At 44.0% G+C, this 19,017-nt stretch overlaps 1 protein-coding gene across 4 annotated transcripts; it reads left to right on the top strand.

Annotated features, from left to right (window-relative positions):
* The first annotated feature begins 298 nt into the window (after positions 1-298).
* Positions 299-9,296, top strand: LOC134477927 (uncharacterized). Of its 4 annotated transcripts, none has more exons than XM_063257600.1 (3): positions 299-586; positions 3,215-3,275; positions 4,911-9,296. In XM_063257600.1, the coding sequence occupies exon 3, from the start codon at positions 6,350-6,352 to the stop codon at positions 7,610-7,612; it is 1,263 nt and encodes a 420-aa protein (XP_063113670.1). In that variant the 5' UTR covers positions 299-586; positions 3,215-3,275; positions 4,911-6,349; the 3' UTR covers positions 7,613-9,296. The 4 variants fall into 4 exon arrangements, with proteins under 4 accessions (XP_063113670.1, XP_063113671.1, XP_063113669.1 ...); XM_063257599.1 differs by lacking the exon at positions 299-586 and adding an exon at positions 607-2,108; XM_063257601.1 differs by lacking the exon at positions 3,215-3,275.
* Positions 9,297-19,017: the final 9,721 nt, after the last annotated feature.

Genomic DNA, 19,017 nt, shown 5'->3' with positions numbered 1-19,017 from the left:
CTTTTGACTGATTCACTTGTTTTGTGTATGTCTTTCAACATCTTGAGTCATTTAGGAGCAGCCCTTGATTTTGGCTCGTATAATTTGTTGTCTGGCAATTTGTGTTCTTCTGGAGCGACATAATTCATTCAAGTGCCTCAAAGTAGAAAGAATTGCTTTGTAGGAAGGCACTGTTGCATGAATTTGGGCAGGCTAGGTGGCCAGCCTAGTTCTGGGAAACCAATTGGTCGTTCCCAGGTACAGTGGCACTCATGGGAGGGTTAGTTCGCTGTTGCTATTAAGCTTTTCCTGCCCACATCGCTGAAGACAATCATGAGAAGGATCACAGTGGCTGCTGGACACAGAGCCAAGGGGAGGAAGTGGTCAGATCGTATTCGTTCACCTGCCTCTGTGATCCCGCCCAGAGGAAGGTAAATCAGATCTGGAGGAGGAGTGGGCTGAGGCAGGAGGTAAGCAGCAATAATGCAGATGCCACGGGACCAGCCCCGAGTGCGGTGGAGCTGTCCTGAGTGTGGCGTGAGCCACCTTCAAGCAAACAGTGGATTTCTACTCTGCACTTCCCCACTGCTCCAGGCAATCTCCTCAGGTGAGGGCTGGGTCTCACGCCAGACCTAGATGCCACCATATTGTTCCCTTTCTCTCGGGAGACCTCCTTCTTTGTTATATCCCCCTCCTGGGAGTGTCGTGGAATAAAACTTTGCAGAGAGAAGCAAGCCCCCCTGCCTTTTCCTAATGGGGGAGCTTCACTGGCAGTCTTCTTTAGAGGCTGAGGTCCTCCTTGCCAGAAATCCTCTCCTCAAAGTCATCTCAAGGCCTTGGACACCATATGGACTCATGCCTTGTTAGCGACCTGCAGCCAGAGCCCACAGGGAGCATGCTGTGGCTGAAGAAGTTGGCTTTGCTATGTGTCGCAATGAAGGAGAGCACCACGGGGAGTCTGACTACACGGTGTTAGGAAGGACCTTGCTATGGTGGGTTTGTCCCCCAAAATTCACTTACTGGAAACTTAATCCTTAAAGCCCTGCAGTAGACATTGGAGATGAGGCCATGGGAGATAATCAGGAGTGGATGTGAAGTTATGAGGTTGACTTTTATGATCATTTTAGTAGTGTTACCAGAAGGAGATGGAAGAGAAACACAGGATAGCAGGGCTAGCATGCTTTATCTTTCTCACTGTGTGATGCTCTCTGTGGTGCCACCACCCTTGCCAGATGCTGCCCAGATGTGGGTGCTATGCTCTAATATCACAACCCTTTTTATTTATAAATTACCCCATCTGTGGTACTCAGTGATAGCAACAGAGAAGTGACTCAGGCAGGATTTTGATTTGGGTTTGGAAATTTGGAGGAGGGATTGGATGTTTTCAAGATGCAGGTTGGGTGCTTTGGGGAGGCAAGTGGATTCTATGGTGGGTGTCTTAAGCAGCCTTCTGTGCATGGGGAGGGATGAATAAAGCTGTGACTGTCACCGGTGAAGGGGCAGCAGCTGCTGCACACTGTAGAGGCCATGTGGGCATTTTTGTGCTTCAGACTGTGTTCCTATTTCTGTCACACTCGGACGTGATGATGGAATCTTCTTTTTGCTTTGATTCACCACAGTCGGTCTGGTATTGCTGTTCTGTAAAATTGTTAGTTCAGCAAGGCCCAGCCTCGAGTGCCCGTGCCAGCTCCTAGCAGCTCCGCATCCTGGTTATGGAGCTAGGTTAATTCTTGGCTCTCAGGGCCTGTTTTCCTTCTTCTCAATCGTACACTTTTATTTAGCTGTGTTGATTATTAAAACAAGGAAATGCTTTTCGTTGTTGGTTTGAGACACGGATCTCACTATGTAGTCCAGGCTGGCCTTGAGTTTGCAGCAATCCTGGCTCAGCCTGAGTAGGAAATACTTCTTTACGGCTCAGTAGCTAATCATTCCCATGAGCTTTCTGAGGGATTTGTCACAGCCCTGGCCCAGCACCCCTACTTAACGGGTCACTCCGGCTGAGGCGGAAGTGTGTGTCCTGATGGGTGTGCAGCTGTGCGGGACGTGCTAGCATTCCTGGGCGTCACTCCAGTTTTGAGATGGCAGCCCCTCGCCTCTGGCAGCAGTGAGAGCAGACAAACGGAGGAAAGGTAAGAGAAAAGTGAGAAACAACAGGTGAAAGAGAATGAAATAAGTGAGGGAGAAGTTAGGAACGGTGAAAAGACAACTACAAAACGACGCAGAAGTAAATCCTGAAAAGTGAGTCTCACAGCAGGTTAAAAAAAGCACTAGGTTGCTGAAAAAGTCATGCTTTGACCTTATTGTTATATTGTTATGTCCTGTTTTATCTCAATCTCTCCCTTATTCATTAAAAAAGTTATTTAGTTATTTTTTATGGTTTTTTTTAATTAAGGGGAAAAATTTAAAAAATTAGCAGGATATATAATAGTAACTCTTTTTGATTTCCTATTAACTTGTTTTGAAGTCCTGTAATACTCCCACGATCTTGTTTTGACTGATTAGACTCTGTTCCATTCTGTGCGATAGTATCAAGTTTGAGGCTATAGGCAACTACTTTGAAGGCAATAAGATTCACTAAGATGCCCATTCTGGTTTGACTATTGTCTCCTTTGGAAGTCCTGTAATGTTTACAATGCCTAAGTTTTATTGGTCTTGTTCTCTACTGTTCAACTTTATAATATCTAATGAGATACACAATTCTTTTTAAGGAAACAAGAGACATTGTTGATAACCATTGTTGATAACCTTGTACTCTGTTTTACATCATGTGCTATGTTTATCCTTGGTTTTCACTGACAGCTTTGTTTTGCCATATTTGACTTTATTCTCTCCCAAAAAAAAGTAATAAGAACTAAGGAGTAATAAAACCCAAAATGTGTAAATTTTGTTGTAAAAAAGAGAGGGAAAAAAAGTGCTCTAAAGGATACAACAGCAAGTGTATTTAGGGGTGATAAATAGCTGACCATATTAATGTTTTTGGTTGGATCACTGAACACAAGATCATTGAACACAACTGTTTGCAGTCTCACTGTTTGAGTGTCCACTTTGTATGCTTTGATACTGTGACTTGAGCAACTATCTCTAAGATGATAATATGTAATCTATTAACTGGTGATTTCTTACTGTTTTTTTTTTTTTTGTAGTTCTGTATTACTTGCACCCTAACACCGCTTTGTTTTGTTTTTGTTTTTTCTCTTTTTCCTTTTAAATAAAATTTAAAAAAAAACTGGAACAGAAGAAGGTGGCACTGGAGAACAGGAGGAGCAGAGGAAGATCCAGGCCAAAGCTTTCCACAGGTCTTTCATGTTATTCTGCAGTTCTCTTATGTTGAATAGGTCTCAAAATGAATTTGCCACCAGCTGGAGCTTGGGATACAATCGTTTTATTCCATAGAAGTTTGGGTTGCAGTTGGGTCACATTGGATGAGCTTTCCTCTGTAAGAACAGCAGGAAAGGGAGCTCAATATGGCACCTGTGGCACAGGGCTGTGGAAGCTGCTTAAAACCTGCACCCCTATAGCAGAAGATGCCCCCCCCCAGGCCCGTATACTTCAGTTCGTTAATTTCCCAGGTGACAGTTCCAGTTCCTCTTACTTTTGTTTCTTAGCAACAGCTGGTCACTGTGATGCACAGCTGGTCACTAGGATGCATATTGTAAGATCCAGTCCCCAATTGACAAGCCTCTGTACTTCCTGCTTGCTTACCTCAGATAAGCCTCAGACCTCTAGAGATAAGGGCCTGATATTCTGGGAATGATCCGGATCAGTGCTCATTGACGTAAAATAAATCTGCCTCCAAATCCTGAGGGTTATTTCTGTGTTTCTGCTTCTGTTACACCCCAGCATCCTCCCTGCTTTGAGCTCTGTCTGCATCCAGGAGTCACCACTTTCACAGGTTCCTGTTTAGATATGAAAATCTCCACTGACTGTGAGTTAGGATGAAGAGCAGCACGGGTTTCCCTGCCTTGTCTCTGAGAAAAGGCAGTGCAAACATAAGCCAGGAGGAGCTGTGCTGCAGACCTTGAGTAACTACCCCGTGGGGTGAGGAAGGAACCACAGCCTTTCTTCTCCTGTGGGAGGAGCACAGACCACTGGCTCAGACCCTGGGTATACGGAGGGGCACGTGTGAGATTCTTTCTCTTGGAAATCCTGGTTCTTTGTTTTTTTTTTTTTTTTTTTTGGTCTTTTTCCTTTTTATCGGTACCGGTATTGAACTCACGACTGCCTGCTTGCAAAGCATGCGCTTATGCCGCTGAGCTAAATCCCCAGCCCCCATCCTGGTTCTTTGAATAATTACCATTTCTGTGAACATCACTGGACAGGAGATGAGAGGACAGTGCGAGGCAAAGGGAGGCTCGTGCTGCCGGATGGAGGCTGGGTCCCAGTCCCAGAGCCCGGATGGCCAGAGGTGCACTGCAGCGTGAGTTCTCACCCAGTTCTCACTGAGTTCTCACTCAGTGTGCTGGTACCCTGGAGTGTCTCTGACTGTCAGAGGCTTTTCTCAGTGCCTGGCTCTGTGTGTGTGTGTGTGTGTGTGTGTGTATACTATCTCTTTCTAGAGGCTAGAGAACTGTAATATGTCAAAATTTCTTTGTTTTATATTTTTGTTGGGTGACTATTTTTAGAGAGATGGGTTTTCATCTTGGTCATGCGGAGGTTAGTTGTTTCTATTGAAGACTGTTGCTCAGAATCCCTACATACTTCATGTCTATCATGGAGACACTGCTGGGGTTGAAATGCAACTTGTCTGCTGAGAGTCCACCTTTTGGAGGCTTGGTTCTCACAGTGATGATGGAGAGGAGCTGCACTCTTCAGAGCAAGGGTCTGGTGGGAGGTCACGGACTGGCTCTTTCTCTTTTCATGGCTTCCTGTTTTACACATGCTTCTGTTACCTTATTATTTTATTCCATTTTATTGTTTCTTTTTCTTTTTAGTGATCCTGGAGATTGAACTTAGAGCCTCATGGGTTCCAGGAAAGTGCTATATGGCTGTACTGCATCGCCAGCCTTTTAAAATTTTGAGATAGGTAGGGAAACAGTACTTTTCACAGCAGCATCCAAAAAATGAAATACCTAGGAATCAATCTAATGAAGCATGTAAAAGACACCTACATTGAAAACTATACTACTCTGAAAAAAGGGATTGAAGTGGGTATCAGAACATGAAAAGACATCCCCTGCTCAGTTAGGAAGAATTAACGTAGTGAAAATGGCCATACTTACAAAGTGGTTATACAAATTTAATGCCATTCCAATAAAAATTCTAGCAGCATAACTCACAGAATTAGAGAAAATATTCCTAAAATTCATTTGGAACCAGAAGAGACCTTGAATAGCAAAGGCAATACTGGGAAACCAGGACAAGGAAGGGGGCATCACAATCCCTAATTTGAAATTATACTACAGAGCTACTGTGATAAAAACAACATGGCATTGGTAAAAACAAACAAACAAACAAATAAAAAACCTCAGAAAAAAAACAAACCTAAGGATCAATGGAGCAGATTAAAAGATGGAAAAACAATTCCAAATATACTTAGCCACCGTATCTTTGACAAAGTTACCAAACACATTCACTAGAAGAAAGATAGCTTCTTTAATAAATGGTGCTGGAAAAACTGGCTTTTCACCTACTAAAGATTAAATCTGAACCCATATCTTTTACCATGTGCTAAACTAAAGTCAAAATGGATCAAAGATCTAAGTATTAAAACAGAAACACTAAATCTACAAGAAGCTATCTTGGTAAAAGTCTTGAAGACATTGGTGTAGGGAAAGATTTTATGACTAAAACTGCAATCACACTGGAATTGTCACAAAGAATCAACAACTGGGGTGCCATTTCATTAAACAGCTTTTGCACAGCAAGAGAAATCACCAACAGGGTGAAAAGACAATCTACAGTGTGGGAAAAGTGCTTGCAAGCTGTTCCACAGACAAAGAATAACTAATGAGAACATATAAAGAACTAAAAAGAAATCAGTGTCATGGTTTACGTTTGTGTCCCCCAGGCCTCATGAGTTTGCACTGTTCATTTGTGATGGTTCATTGTATAGTGCTTGGATTAATGGTGTTAGTGCTCCACCCACATAGGGGTGAAGCCAGGATGTGATGTAATGGCAGGAAGTAGGTGTGTTTTTCTCTTTGCTGGTTTAAGCTTGCTGTCAGCAGTCGCCATGAAATGCAGCCCAGCCATGCCCGCCTGCCTTGGAGCCAACTGAGTGTGGACTGAAACCTCCAAAAACTGTAAGAAATAAACCTTTCCTTTCCCAGCTTTGGGCTTCAGGTATTTTTGTCTCAGCGATGAGCATAAAGTAACTAAGACAGAAATTTGGTACCAAGAGTGGGTTCCTTTGCTGTGATTATACCTGGCCATGTTTTTCAAGAGGCTTTGGAAATGGCTTGTGGGCGGAGTTTGGAAAGGTTTGGACATGTCACCTGGATGCATAGAGCTGGAGCAGCTTAGGCTGGTCTGTAGAATACATTCTGGTCAGAGCTCAGGAGACCTGAAAGCTGATAGAAAGCCTGATGGTAAAGACCAGGCTTGGGAGGTTTCTGCTGGGAAAGACTGCATTGGTCATTGGACTCCACATGATGTGTGTTATGGCTTAGCAGAAAGTTTGTCTTCATTTTGTTCCTGCCCAGAGACTTTGCCTAAGACTGAGACAAAGGGCAATGGACTGATTAATCTTGAAAAAGAAATTAAAAAGCAACCAAATGTTGTGGCTGTGGCATGGCTATTGGTGGCTTTTAGCGAGCTTTATGTTTTGAATCAAGAGCAAAGAGCCCAGCAGGATAATTTCCAATACTGTGAATTTGGCCCGAAGGAAGATTCCAGGAAGGGTGTGGATTGTAAAGACAGAGTTGAGATTTTGATTCCTGAGGAGAAACAGAGAGATAAGAAAGATGGCCCCGGGGCATCCAAGGAAGCAGGTCCTTGCCCTGTGCAGCCTCATAGCAAAGATGAAAAATTTTGCTCAGAGGAAAAAGCTGCAGAGTGCCATGCTCCAGAATGGCGACAGAGGCCACGTGAGGTTCCAGAATGGCAGCAACACAGAGAAGCTTTTCATCACAATCAGGTAAACAGAGCCCTGCAATCCAGGCAACTGACCCCTACAGCCAAGAGAGAGAAAAGCCTGACTGCCGCTTCAGCTAGCAGCAAACCTTGGCAGCATCCACAACATGCTGATTTTAGGTGCAAGGAAAATGCACAAATTCTGAGGGTAAGAAGGCTTCCACCTCGATTGCAAAGGGCCCAGCTGGCCATGCAGTGTGCCCCTGAGAGGGCAATTTGTGAAGATGTAAGGGTGAAGCTGAAGGTGCAGTGGAGACCCCAGAAGTTTGGAAAAACCAGGGACGTGGATGATCCAAGGAAAGCTGCAAAAAGCAAGCAGAGAGGATTTAAGAGAAAAGCTGCAGGAGTTGAAATCCCTGGAAGTGCCCTGGGGGTGGAATCACCCAAGGCTTTTGGAACTTGCAACCAGATTGCTTCAGATGCTGAGTGTAGAACTCTAGGACTTAATGTTTGCCCTGCTGGATGTTGGAATTGCTTTGTTTCAAATGCTTTCTATTCTCCTGTTTGTAACTTTTGGAATGGTAATGTTTATCTTGTGCCTTTGCATTTCAGAAATGTTTAACCTTGTTTCTTTTGTACAGGGCTTACAGTTAAGAGTTTGCCATAGATCTTGGAGGAGACTTGGGATTTGGACTTTTCAGCAATGTTGAAGCTCTTAGGACTTTGGCAACTCTTGGAGGTGGACTAAATGTCTTTTGTATAAAGGATGTACATGAGTCCTGGGGGCCAGGGGTGGAATGTCATGGTTTATGTCTGTGTCCCCCAAAGCCTCATGAGTTTGCATTGTTCATTTGTGATGGTTCATTGTATAGTGCTTGGATTAATGGTGTCAGTGCTCCACCCACATAGGGGTGAAGCCAGGATGTGATGTAATGGCAGGAAGTAGGTGTGTTTTTCTCTTTGCTGGTTTGAGCTTGCTGTCAGCAGTCGCCATGAAATGCAGCCCAGCCATGCCCGCCTGCCTTGGAGCCAACTGAGTGTGGACTGAAACCTTCAAAAACTGTAAGAAATAAACCTTTCCTTTCCCAGCTTTGGGCTTCAGGTATTTTTGTCTCAGCCATGAGCATAAAGTAACTAAGACAATCAGATTTCCCCAAATTTAAAGATTAAATTAAAAAATGGGCATCTGAGATGATTACACACTTCTCAGATGAAGAAACAGAAATAAAAAATAAACATATGAAAAAATGTTTAACATTACTCGTCATTCAAGAGATGCAAATTAGAGCAAAGCTGAAATTCCACCTCACTCCAGAAAGAATGGCTATTATCAAGAAAGCAACCAATAACAAATGCTGGCAGGGCTGCAGGGGAAAAAGGAACACTTCTCTGCTATTGATGGGAGTGCAGAATGGTGCAACCACTGTGGAAATCAGTGTGGAGATTCCTTAGTAAACTAGAACTAGATGTTGCATTTGACCCAGCCATTTCCCTCCTCGGTATCTTCACTAAAGATGTTATATGTACACCTATATTTATAGTGGTACAGTTTGTAATAACCATATATGGAAACAATTGAAGTGCCCATCAATTGGTGAATGAGTAAAGATAGGGTTTTTTAAAAATATAATGGAGTAGTACTCAGCCATAAAGAAGACATATGCTCAAGACATATCTAAGAAAGTGGATGCATCTTGAGACCATATTATTATGTGAAATAAATTGGACACATGTGTGTAAATACTATGTTGTTTCTGTGATGTGAGAAATCTAAAGTGTAAATAAAGACCAAAATGTGTAATAGATATTGTGAATAGGAAGAAAATGTTCACATGGGGAGGAGAATGAGGGAAAAGGGAGGGGAAAGGAAAGAAGAGATAAGTAAAAAGAACGAGACAATAAGGAAAACATAGCAGTAATGTTCTTATAAATGGGAGGGGTTGAAGGGAGGTAGGAGAGTGGGAAAAAGGTTATATCATGTACAGGTACAAATTCTGTGATGAATGTGATCATTATGTATATCTAAAATATATCAATAAAATGTATTTAAAAATAGATAAATAAAATTTTGAGATGGGGTCTCAAGTTGCCCAGGTTACCTCAATTGCTCAGGTAGGCCTTAAACATACAATCCTCCTGCCTCAGCGTCCTGAGTAGCTGAGCTTACAAACATGTGCCACTCTGTTCTAGATATGCTCCTGTCCTGTATGATGCTGTATCTTATGACGTGATAAAGCCAAGGGGCCCTGGGCAGAGCTTTCAGCCTTTAAAAACTGAGCTGAATAAATAAGTGCCTTTTAAAATGAGTCCTGGCCTCAGGCATTTCATTACAGTAACAAAAAACAAACTAATACAAAAACCTTGTGAGTACTCGCCACAACACCATGCATTGGTTGGCCCCTGAAAAGCTGCCTCATGTTTCACCATCTCCCCTACAGGCTGCCTGTCCCCTCACATGGAAGTCCTTGGAATTTCTTAGAGGAAGCCGTGATCGTTTTGGCTGTTCCTGTGGTGCATGGCAGTTCTGTGGAAAGCGCTCGAGGCATAGCTCCCACCGAGGCAAAAAGAACATGTTTCTGTTACATTGGTTCAGGTCATTCAGGTTGCCAGGAAAAGGATCTTGCTTGGAATTGCTTAGGGCATATTTTAAACATATGTACTTAGGGGGTCAGAAAAGCAGAAAATTGTCTGAATGACTCCCCAAACTTATTAAAAGCAAGGACGTTTGAGAACTAGATCATAGTTCAGGATGCACCACGGCCTCTCTCTCTATCAGCTCCTACAGTCAGAATCAGTGTCCCAGTGTCTGCCCAAGCTCTCCCTGTTCTGCTGCTGCTGACTCTGAGCTCTGTCCTGTTAGCTTGGTTTAGCCGGCTTCTGCTTACTGCTTTTTCAAATCGGTTTTCCTGCTTCCATTTGCCGCACTATTTTCTTTTCTGCGTTGTCCCAGGTTCAGACTTCTTGCGAGAGGAACCCTCGTGGTGCAGGCGGTCGACATCCAGGAAAACGTGGTGCCTCCACGCTGGGCTTTTGTTTTAAACGGTCTCCTAGAGGGAACTGGGTAACCAACAAGTAGCTGCTTCTGGGTGAGATACTCGTCTCTGGCCTAGTGAGCTGTGACAGGGCAGCAGAGAGACCTGGTGTGAAATGTGCTAATCTAGGCTAGCACGCCTCAGAGAGGGGCTGCTGGGGGGTGAACACAAATAAGCATCTTGCTTGCATGGACTTGAGTGTGCTACTTAGAAATAATATTAGACAGAAAGTAAGTATTACACTGGCAAAATGAGCACAGAGGTCAAAAGAGGCCATGATGGTCTGGGATAGGGGTGATACAGCTGAATGTATCAGTAAATGGGGACTAGTTTGGAACAGCAGGCAACTGGAGGTGTGACCTGGAAGGGGATATCTCTTTCCCCAGCCGTTTATTTCTCTCTTTGCCTCATAGTCACACTGACACAAGCGGCTTTCCCCCTCCAGGTCATTTCTTCAGACCATTTCATCTTTGGAGCTAGCTGACCATAGCTTGAACTAAAGCTCTCCTCCCTTAAATTGTGGATGTTGGGTTTTGTGTCCTAGCAGTAAGGAAATGACCAAGACAGGGTTAAGTACCAGCAAAGTGAGGTTGTTACCGTGACAGTACCTGACAATGTGGTTTAGAAGATTTTGGAACTTGTTTTCAAGAAGATTTTGGAAAAGTTTGGAGATACCAGCCCTAGCATGCTGTAAACCAAGGTTGGTGGGACATTAGGGTCAGAGTTTAGAGGACTAGACTGCTCATGAAAATGTAGACAGTAAAGACCAAGCTCAGAAGGCTTCAGTTGGGAATGAGGACTTCAGTGACCGCTGGACTCAAGACCACACGTATGTTTTGTGCTGGTAGAAAATTTGTCTGCATTTTGCTCATGTCCTGAGACTTTGTGGTACACAGAGATTAAAAGCAGTGGACTAATTAATCTGGCAGAAGAAATTCCAGGGCAGCCAAATGAGGCTGTGGCTTTGTATTTTTGGTGACTATTAGTTAGGTCTATAGTAAAAATTAGGAGCAAATATTGGAATCAAAAGATGTAAAAAGTGTGTAACTTCAACAGGAAGCAAGTTCCTACAAAGATGGGGCTCTGAAAGTGTGGTTGCTAAAATGATTAACATTCAGAAGAAGTCAAATACTGTGCCTCAGGACAGCATGGAAGATGCCTTGAGGGCATCTCAGTCATCAGCAGCATCCTGTTTCCCAGGCTCAAGGGTATAAAAGGGTAAGGATAAACTCTTGAAAATTTTTGCTTTGAGAAATGAGTCCCAGGGCACCTTGCTCAAGAAGGGTTCCTAGGGGCTGGAGGTTTAGCTCAGCGGCATAAGCACCTGCCTTGCAAGCAGGCGGTCGTGAGTTTGATCCCCGGTACCGATAAAAATGAAAAAGACCAAAAAAAAAAGAAGGATTCCTAGGGATTTGATTCACAGTGTTCAACCATCCAGGCACATAGGAGCTGCTACAGCCATGACACTGACTGAGCCGGTGGCTGATCTTGGTGTCCTCCATGTGGTGCTGGTTTTATAGACATGCAGAATGCAAGAGTCTTGACAGTGAGGCTTCCTCTCAGGTTTCAAAAGAATGTCTCGGGGGGAGAGGGATTGTGCCCAAGAAAGCAGTCTTGAGGCTGTGAGGATTAAGGCTGTAAAGATTAAGCCAAAGGTGCAGTGGAGACCCCAAGAAACTGAATCCAGGAATGTGGATTGCTTGAGGAAAGCCAAAGGGATTGATTGGAATCAACCCAAACAAGAGGCCATGATGGGCTAACTGGGAATGCCATGGAGTGAGGTTGCCCAAGCCCTATTGAGCTTATATCTTACCACCACTTGCCCTGGGTGTTACATATGGAAGAAAAGGATTTAATGTTTGCCCTGCAGGGTTTTGATCTTGCTTTGGTCCTATTGCTTCCCGTTCCCCCATTTCTCCCTGGTGAATTAAGAATGTGTACTGGGTGCCACTGTGGATTAGCAGTGTTCAACTTTCTTTCTGACTTTTATAGAGTCTCATAGATAAGAGTGTCTTAAATCTCAATATTAGACTTGAACTTTTAAGTGATGCTGGAACTGTTAAGACTTTAGAGATGAACCAAATAATCTGATGTAAAGAGATGGGCATAAGTGTTTGGGTGGATGGGTGTTAGGGTTTGGATACAGGTGATCCTGAAGGCCTCATGTGCCCAGGGGATTTTGAAAGGCAATTAGAGCTTAAGTGTGCTATAACTGAGTGTCTTGTTAGGAGGTGGTACTGGTCAGAAGACGCAGGTCACTGGGGCTGTAACCTGGAAAGATGCACCCCTTTCCAGCTCCTTCTTTTTCTCTCTGCTTCCTGGACACCATGACTGAGCAGATTTCCTATGCACCAGACCCTCTACCAACTGGAGATGCAACCATGAGATAAAATAAACCTTCTGCCTTTAATCTGTGGGTGTCAGGTATTATGTCTCAGTGATTATAGATGGCTAAGACAAAGGGCAACATGAGACGCAGTGGAACTTGCTGATGGCTGGGTGCTGGGAAGCTGGGCCAGGGAAGGGTCATTGAGCCCTCGGAGCGGGTGTGCCAGAGGGCCTGGGTTCTGGGGCTGGTTTTGTTGTTACCTACTTTGGACATATCTATCACCCATCCATACTGTGGATCTAACTTCTGTTGCTGGAATGTAAGAATTTTCAACTCATTAGTGCTCATTTTTCTTCCACTGTGAATACTATAAAAACAGAGCCAGGGACTCAGAGTCTGTATGACCGAGAAAATCAAAAGTGTAGAACTCTGTTTTCCTCTTTGAAGAGACTCCTCCCTCCTCCTTTTAAACAATCTGTCCTTTGTTTTCCCTTTGAGTTGGACATGTCATTGTTTTCTTTTGTTTCTGAAAAAAGACCCTGAAATCTCAGCATCAGTGGAGAGTTTTGTGACCAGAATAGAAGATGATAAGTCAGCTGTAAAATTGTTTCTGAAATCTTCTACATTATCTTGATTTGAACTTCTCCATTTCACTGAGGGGCAGAAGCAAGTGGTTTCTCAAATCCTTCAGTCCCTCCACCTTCTCTGAAGGTGTGGCTTCTCTTCTTGGTCAGGTTTCTGTCTTTCTCTCTCTCCTTTCTTTTTGTGAGTACCAGAATCAAACTCAGGACCTCACACCTGCCAGGCAGGTGGTGTGCTGCTGAGCTAGATCCCCGGCCCTTGGTCAGGTTTTATATCTGCTTTGTGACAATGTTCCTTAAATGCCTTTTTTACTGGATATTCCAGCTGGTCATCGCAGCTGGTCATCTTCAAGGAGAAAGAAAGCGAGGCCTGTGTACCTGGTGAGGCACACAGGTGGTCCCCTGCTAATACATGTTAACATTTCAAGCCTTCTGGACTGAGTTTTGCTGTGGGTGAAATGAAAGGCTTGCGTAGTTGCTGAAACCTCTATTGAGCTGGTTTCCATGGCAGCCCTCAGAGGGTCCAGGCCCTCTCTAAAGGAGAGCAGTTTATTTTCAATTAACAAAGGGCAAAGAGGTTTTTAACTGTGATTTTGCTTATGGAAACTTTAGATAAATTTTCCCAGCCCTACAGGTGCCATATAATCTCCTCACTCGTTTATTTTCGTTTATTTTTGTGGAGCCGGGAGGGCGTTGTTGACTTCTCTACCTGTATAATATCCAAGACACAGGATGTTGGCGATATGAACCAACAAAAGAATGCTGATTCTTAATCAAAAAGAGAGACATTATCAAATTGACCGATTAGGTATTAATCAAGTACATGCTGATAATTCCACCTGTTGGAGATGGCAAATTTCCACAGTCTCAGAGTTCTGGGTTGGGTGTTGAGAATGGATGTCTACTTAATTGAACAAGGAATTGCGGCATGCTTTGAGGTGCTAACCAAAGATATGAATCCTACACACCACTATGTTAAACATTTCAAACATCACAGCCTTTATGAGGAAGCAGAGGTAATTATTATCCAGATGTGTCCCATACAAGAGCAACTTACCATGCAGAAATTTACCAAATTGCAATTGAATAAATACAGATCAATTTTGCCCTTAAAGTCCTAGAAAATGAGGTTTTCCTTGGTCCAGAAGAATGACCAAAATTTTCTCTGCCTCTTTAATTTTCTTTTCTAATGAGTCTAGTTTACAGCCAAATATGTTCATTAAGTGATTATATTTTATAGTTCATATATTTTTCCATTTTGGAAGTTCACTTGATTCTTTATCAAAGGTGCTATATCTCTGCATAGTTTCTCATTCTAGGCATATATACACTTTCTTGTTTACCATTAGTTTCTGCAAACATGATAATAACACTTGAAAAAAACCAAATCAGAATCTGATAATTCCAATATCTGAAATCTGTGCAAGTCTGTCCTGTGCGGTGTGAGGTCTGATGGTTATTGTTTCTTTTTTGCCTGGTAACCTCTAGTTGCTTGTTGAACAACATTCTTGAAAAACTAGTTAGCCATACCTGCTTCTGGGATGCACTATCAACTGAAATGTTTCAGCACAAGTTCAGGGTTGAGAGCCTCAGATTGACAACCCAGAGTCTGTAGAACGATGTATGCATTTGTAAGAGGCTTTCTTCTGGCCCCACAATCCAAGAAGAGCTGCTCTTTCTTTTCTTCTTTCCTCTTGGCATTTGGTTATCACCAAAAGAGCCTTTCTGGGAAGTTTCCCGGGGTTCTGCATGGAGGGGATATTTATTTGGCCCTGACGAGAACACAGCCCCTTTCAGCCTCTGCTCAGTGTGGAAAGCGTCCGTTCAGATCTTCTCCTTCAGTGAACCTGAACTTTCTTTCAATCTGCCCCTGGCCACCTGCCCACGGGCACCGCATTGTTGGAAAATGCTCTCAGATCAGAAGCAGTTTTGTAGATTTCATTTTTGGCTTGTATATCTCATTGCAAGATTTCACTTAAAAATTAGCACGGAATGTAACCCTGCCATTTCAGCTCTTCGTTTTATTTATTTTTTATTCTAGGGATCAAACCCCAAAGTCTTGCACATGCCAGGCAAGTAATCCACCACTGAGCTTCCCCCCTAGTCCTGGGTCTTAAAGGTGTTTTGGTTTTACAGTTTTGTCTGTCTTTTTTTTTTTGACATCACCAGGAAGATTTATCTGAATAATCTAGTCCTTTTTTCCCCCCCAGATACATGAAGTCTACGGTGGTCTTTCAAAATGAAAACCTATGTAAGTTTTTCCTCTCCTGATACAGATGTCTCAAAATGGCTTGTTTGTTAACACTTCCGGTTGGCTCCCAGGCTTTGCTTTGAGAAAATTCCAAGGAAAAGTCCATGCTGCTCAGTATGGACTATGAGGCCACTTCCCACCTCTCCAGTCCTGTTGGATTCTACTGCCCTCTTTCACCTCCATATTCTATCCTGTCTCTCTGCCTCTCTCTGTTTCTGTCTGTCTGTCTGTCTGTCTGTCTGTCTCTCTCTCTTTCTCTCTCTCTGGAACAGGGGATCAAACTCATGACCTTGCGTTTGTGCCACTGAGCTAAATCCCCAGCCCCCACCCCCATACTCTGCACCAGCAGTATTAAGAAGCTCGGTCCTGCCAGGAGGAGGTAGCTTTTCAAACCACTGTGGCTTGCATGTATAGCCTCCACTGAATAGTGTCCTTTTCTCTTTTTCCACGGGGTAAAAGGTTATTCCTCTTTCAAAATCCAATTCATAGGCCATTTCTTTCAGGAAATTGTCTTGGAGAATCATCTTCCCATATGTTAAATCAATCCTCCTTTTGATGGCACACTTCACCCATGATTCTGACCATGTAGAAATCACTGTCATATGGTAATTTCCTTTTGTACAGATTCAAGCTTCTTGAAGGAAAGGATTGTAATTAGTTTATGCTTTATCAAATGCCCAATTTGGTGCCTGGGAGGCAGTTGATACTCAGTGTGTATTTGTTTATTGCTTAGATGAATGACATATACAATATGGCCATGCAGACACCTGCCTCCGCAGGAATAGTGCCATGACTGCTGCCCTGAAGTACCCAGAATCAAGCCGAACTCTCCAAATTCAGTGTCCATTCTGTGGCCTGTGTAGGACCCTGACCTACACAGGTAGTAACTTGGCCCCACAAAGTTCTAAACTTGTTAGGATTATAATGTGATGTTTAGTGATACTTTCAATACTCAACTGGGGACCGCACAGGTGATGATGAGGGGACATCGTAGGAGAGGTCACAGCGCTGACTGTGCCTTCCTCACCTGTCACACGCAGTCAGTTGAATGGAAACCCGCGGGCATCAGACATTACGCAAGCTTGTGTGACTTTGCGAGTAAAATGCATTTTTACTACTAAGAATAGCTCTACCTGCCTACAAGGTGCTCTCTAATTACCAAACTTAAATTTGTTGAGTCACTTTGTAAAATAATTTAGTACATTCAAATACTTCATAAGGATTATGGAAGTTTTATTACAGATTGACAGTAATATATACTATACATTTTATATGCAGCCCAAGATAATTCCTCTTCAACCAGACTAACCCAGGCAAGCTCGAAAGTTGGACATGCGAGGGCTGAAGGCACTTTCCTCTCCCCATAGACACCAGTGACAAGTGTGGGCCACACTTACCTCCAACCAGCTGGCTATAAATTTGAGGGTCGGTGCTGATAATGTGCTAGCAGGACTCCCAGAACTCAGAAAACGCTATATGTACCGACTATAGTTATTATAGCAAAAAAGGGTACAAATTAGAAGCAACCCCTTAAAGGGAAGCATCTGTAAGACTGGGGAAGGTCCCACGCATGGAGCTTCCATGTCCTCCCCCTACGAGGTGAGGATGTAGCCCTTCTGAGTGCATCAGTGTGGCAGTCTGCAGAGTGCGGCCACAGGGAGGCTCATCAGGGCTTCAGCGACCAGAGGTCTTAGGCGGCTCTCGTCATGTGCGCATGATTCATCAAATCGTGAATGAAGACCTCCAGCCCCTTCTATCCCCTGAAGCTGACTATCACATGGCTCAGAGCCCTGAACCTCCGATCACATGGTGGTCTTTCACATGGCCAGCCAGAATCCTAAATCATCTTGTTATCAAAGCTCTCTAGGGAGCCTGCCTGAATCACCTCACTAGCACAAACCACTATGGGGAGGCTATCATGAATAATAAAGTCACTCCTGCCTCTTTTGTGGACTCATCAAGTCCACAAAACAAATTTAAAGAATTTAAAGACTGCCTGCTAGGTTCAGGACAAAATTTGGCTCAATTCTTTATTACATAGGAAATACTTTCCACCTTAATTTGAATATAGTTGACACTAGAAATAGACTGTGGTAGGGTAGTGCTCAGAGCAGGAAGTCCAAATAGTGACCTTACACTGAGAGGCAGGCGAGTTGCAGGTATGGCTGGTGTCCCGTAATAGCTGTTCATAGAGTATAGTGAGGAACCACACATACTCAGCACGTAGTAAGTGCTTGATAAATATTTGTTGGATGAATGGCATGAGGTCAGTATGAATTGGATGTTGATGGATGGGAAAGCTTGGCTAGAGGAGGGAGGGATGAGCAGGACAGGAGGACACTGCCAGGGAAACTTGCAAAAGGCACAGTGCATGCAGCAACTTCAAGAGCGTATCAGGAGGTTTGTGTAGGGCTAGAAAGAGAAATAGCGTGACTGTGAACAAGTCATGGGTTCTCGTGTAGTGGTATTAATGTGTTACTTTGGTTACTTTCAGGGAAACTGAAGTAGGAGATTGAGTTCTAAACCAGATAGTTTAGCTGGTAGATGGCCCAGGGAGGCCACTAACTACTCCACACAGTCATCCTGCTGTTCTTATTCCTTTCATTTTATTGCACCGAGTTTCCCGGAGACATTGTCTGCAGGGTTGGACCTGGTTTCCTCCCACCACTGCTTTGTTCTGGGCATGGGGAGGAAGGGGGAGGCAGTGCAGGGCAGGCGGGTGGCTTTCTTTGCTGTAGATGAACTTGTTGCTCACATCACTTTCCCTCACACACACTGGCTGGAAAGGACAGCTCCGGAAGCTGGGGAGTGGGCTCTAGTTGAGAAGACTTGTTTCCAGGTAGAACTGAGATGGGAGGGGTATTTAAAAAGTAATAGAATGGATTTTGGGGAGAAATGAGCAGACTATGTCACACCAGCCTGAAGCTTTTGGTCTTCAAATCACAGGATGTTGAGACCAGGTGAGAGTCTTGAAAAGAAATAATCAAGCTTGATTTTAAACGCCTCCTGGTGCCTCTTGTATGGTTCTGAGATGGATGGTACACAATGATTGTTTGTTCTGTTTATTGTTTTGAGGCAGGGTCTTACTGTGTAGTCCAAGCTGGCCTTGAACTTGCGGTGATCTTCCTGTCTCAGCCTCCCGAGTGCTGAGTATACCACCATGCCACACTGATTTATGGTGATAGTGAGGTGAGTACAGAGAAGGATCAACCTTACCACAAGAGGAGGTGGCCACTGGCCCCAAGTTTTCACACATATTTTTCCTCTTCTGCTAGAAATTCAGCTTTCAAAGCTGAATTCTTTGGGGTGGGGTATTGAGAGTCCTCCTCTTGCAGCCCCCTTTTGTAGGGGACCTTAGCAGGGGAGCACACAGATTTCCCACTCTTGACGGTGCCTTCAGGATGGAGGAGCCTTCCCTGGAAGAGCACCCTGGCCCTGTGTCACTCTCCCCTAGAGGAGCGATGTCTTTCTTGACTGTTGAATCTGGAAGAAGCAGTAGGGCGGGAGCTCTTCAGTTCCCTGTAGCTTTGCCTTCCTTTTGTGGAGACGGTGTTTCATTTGTTCCTAGTTATGAGGAAAACCCCACAGGCTCACTCTCCAAGGAGGAGTCTGTCGTTTTCCAGCTGTGCGCGTCAACCAGAGCCAAGCCGAGCCTGCAAATGGAGCTTTCTATAGTAATCTTCATCCACAGGGTCCTGTGTCTGCCTCCGAACTGTGACAGAACCCCAGTGGGGACCAGGGATGCTGTTTATTAGCCTGTCAGAAGCTGACAGTGTGCTCAGAGATTGCTCCTGGAGGGGGTTAGGTGGGATCCTGCTCACCCTTCCCGTAGCT

The sequence above is a fragment of the Cavia porcellus genome, unplaced genomic scaffold (assembly GCF_034190915.1).
Source record: "Cavia porcellus strain 051 isolate PalLab524CR breed Dunkin Hartley unplaced genomic scaffold, mCavPor4.1 scaffold_10, whole genome shotgun sequence".
NCBI lineage: Eukaryota > Metazoa > Chordata > Mammalia > Rodentia > Caviidae > Cavia > Cavia porcellus.
Note: the sequence above shows the minus strand (reverse complement) of the source record. Positions and strands in the feature narration are given on the sequence as shown.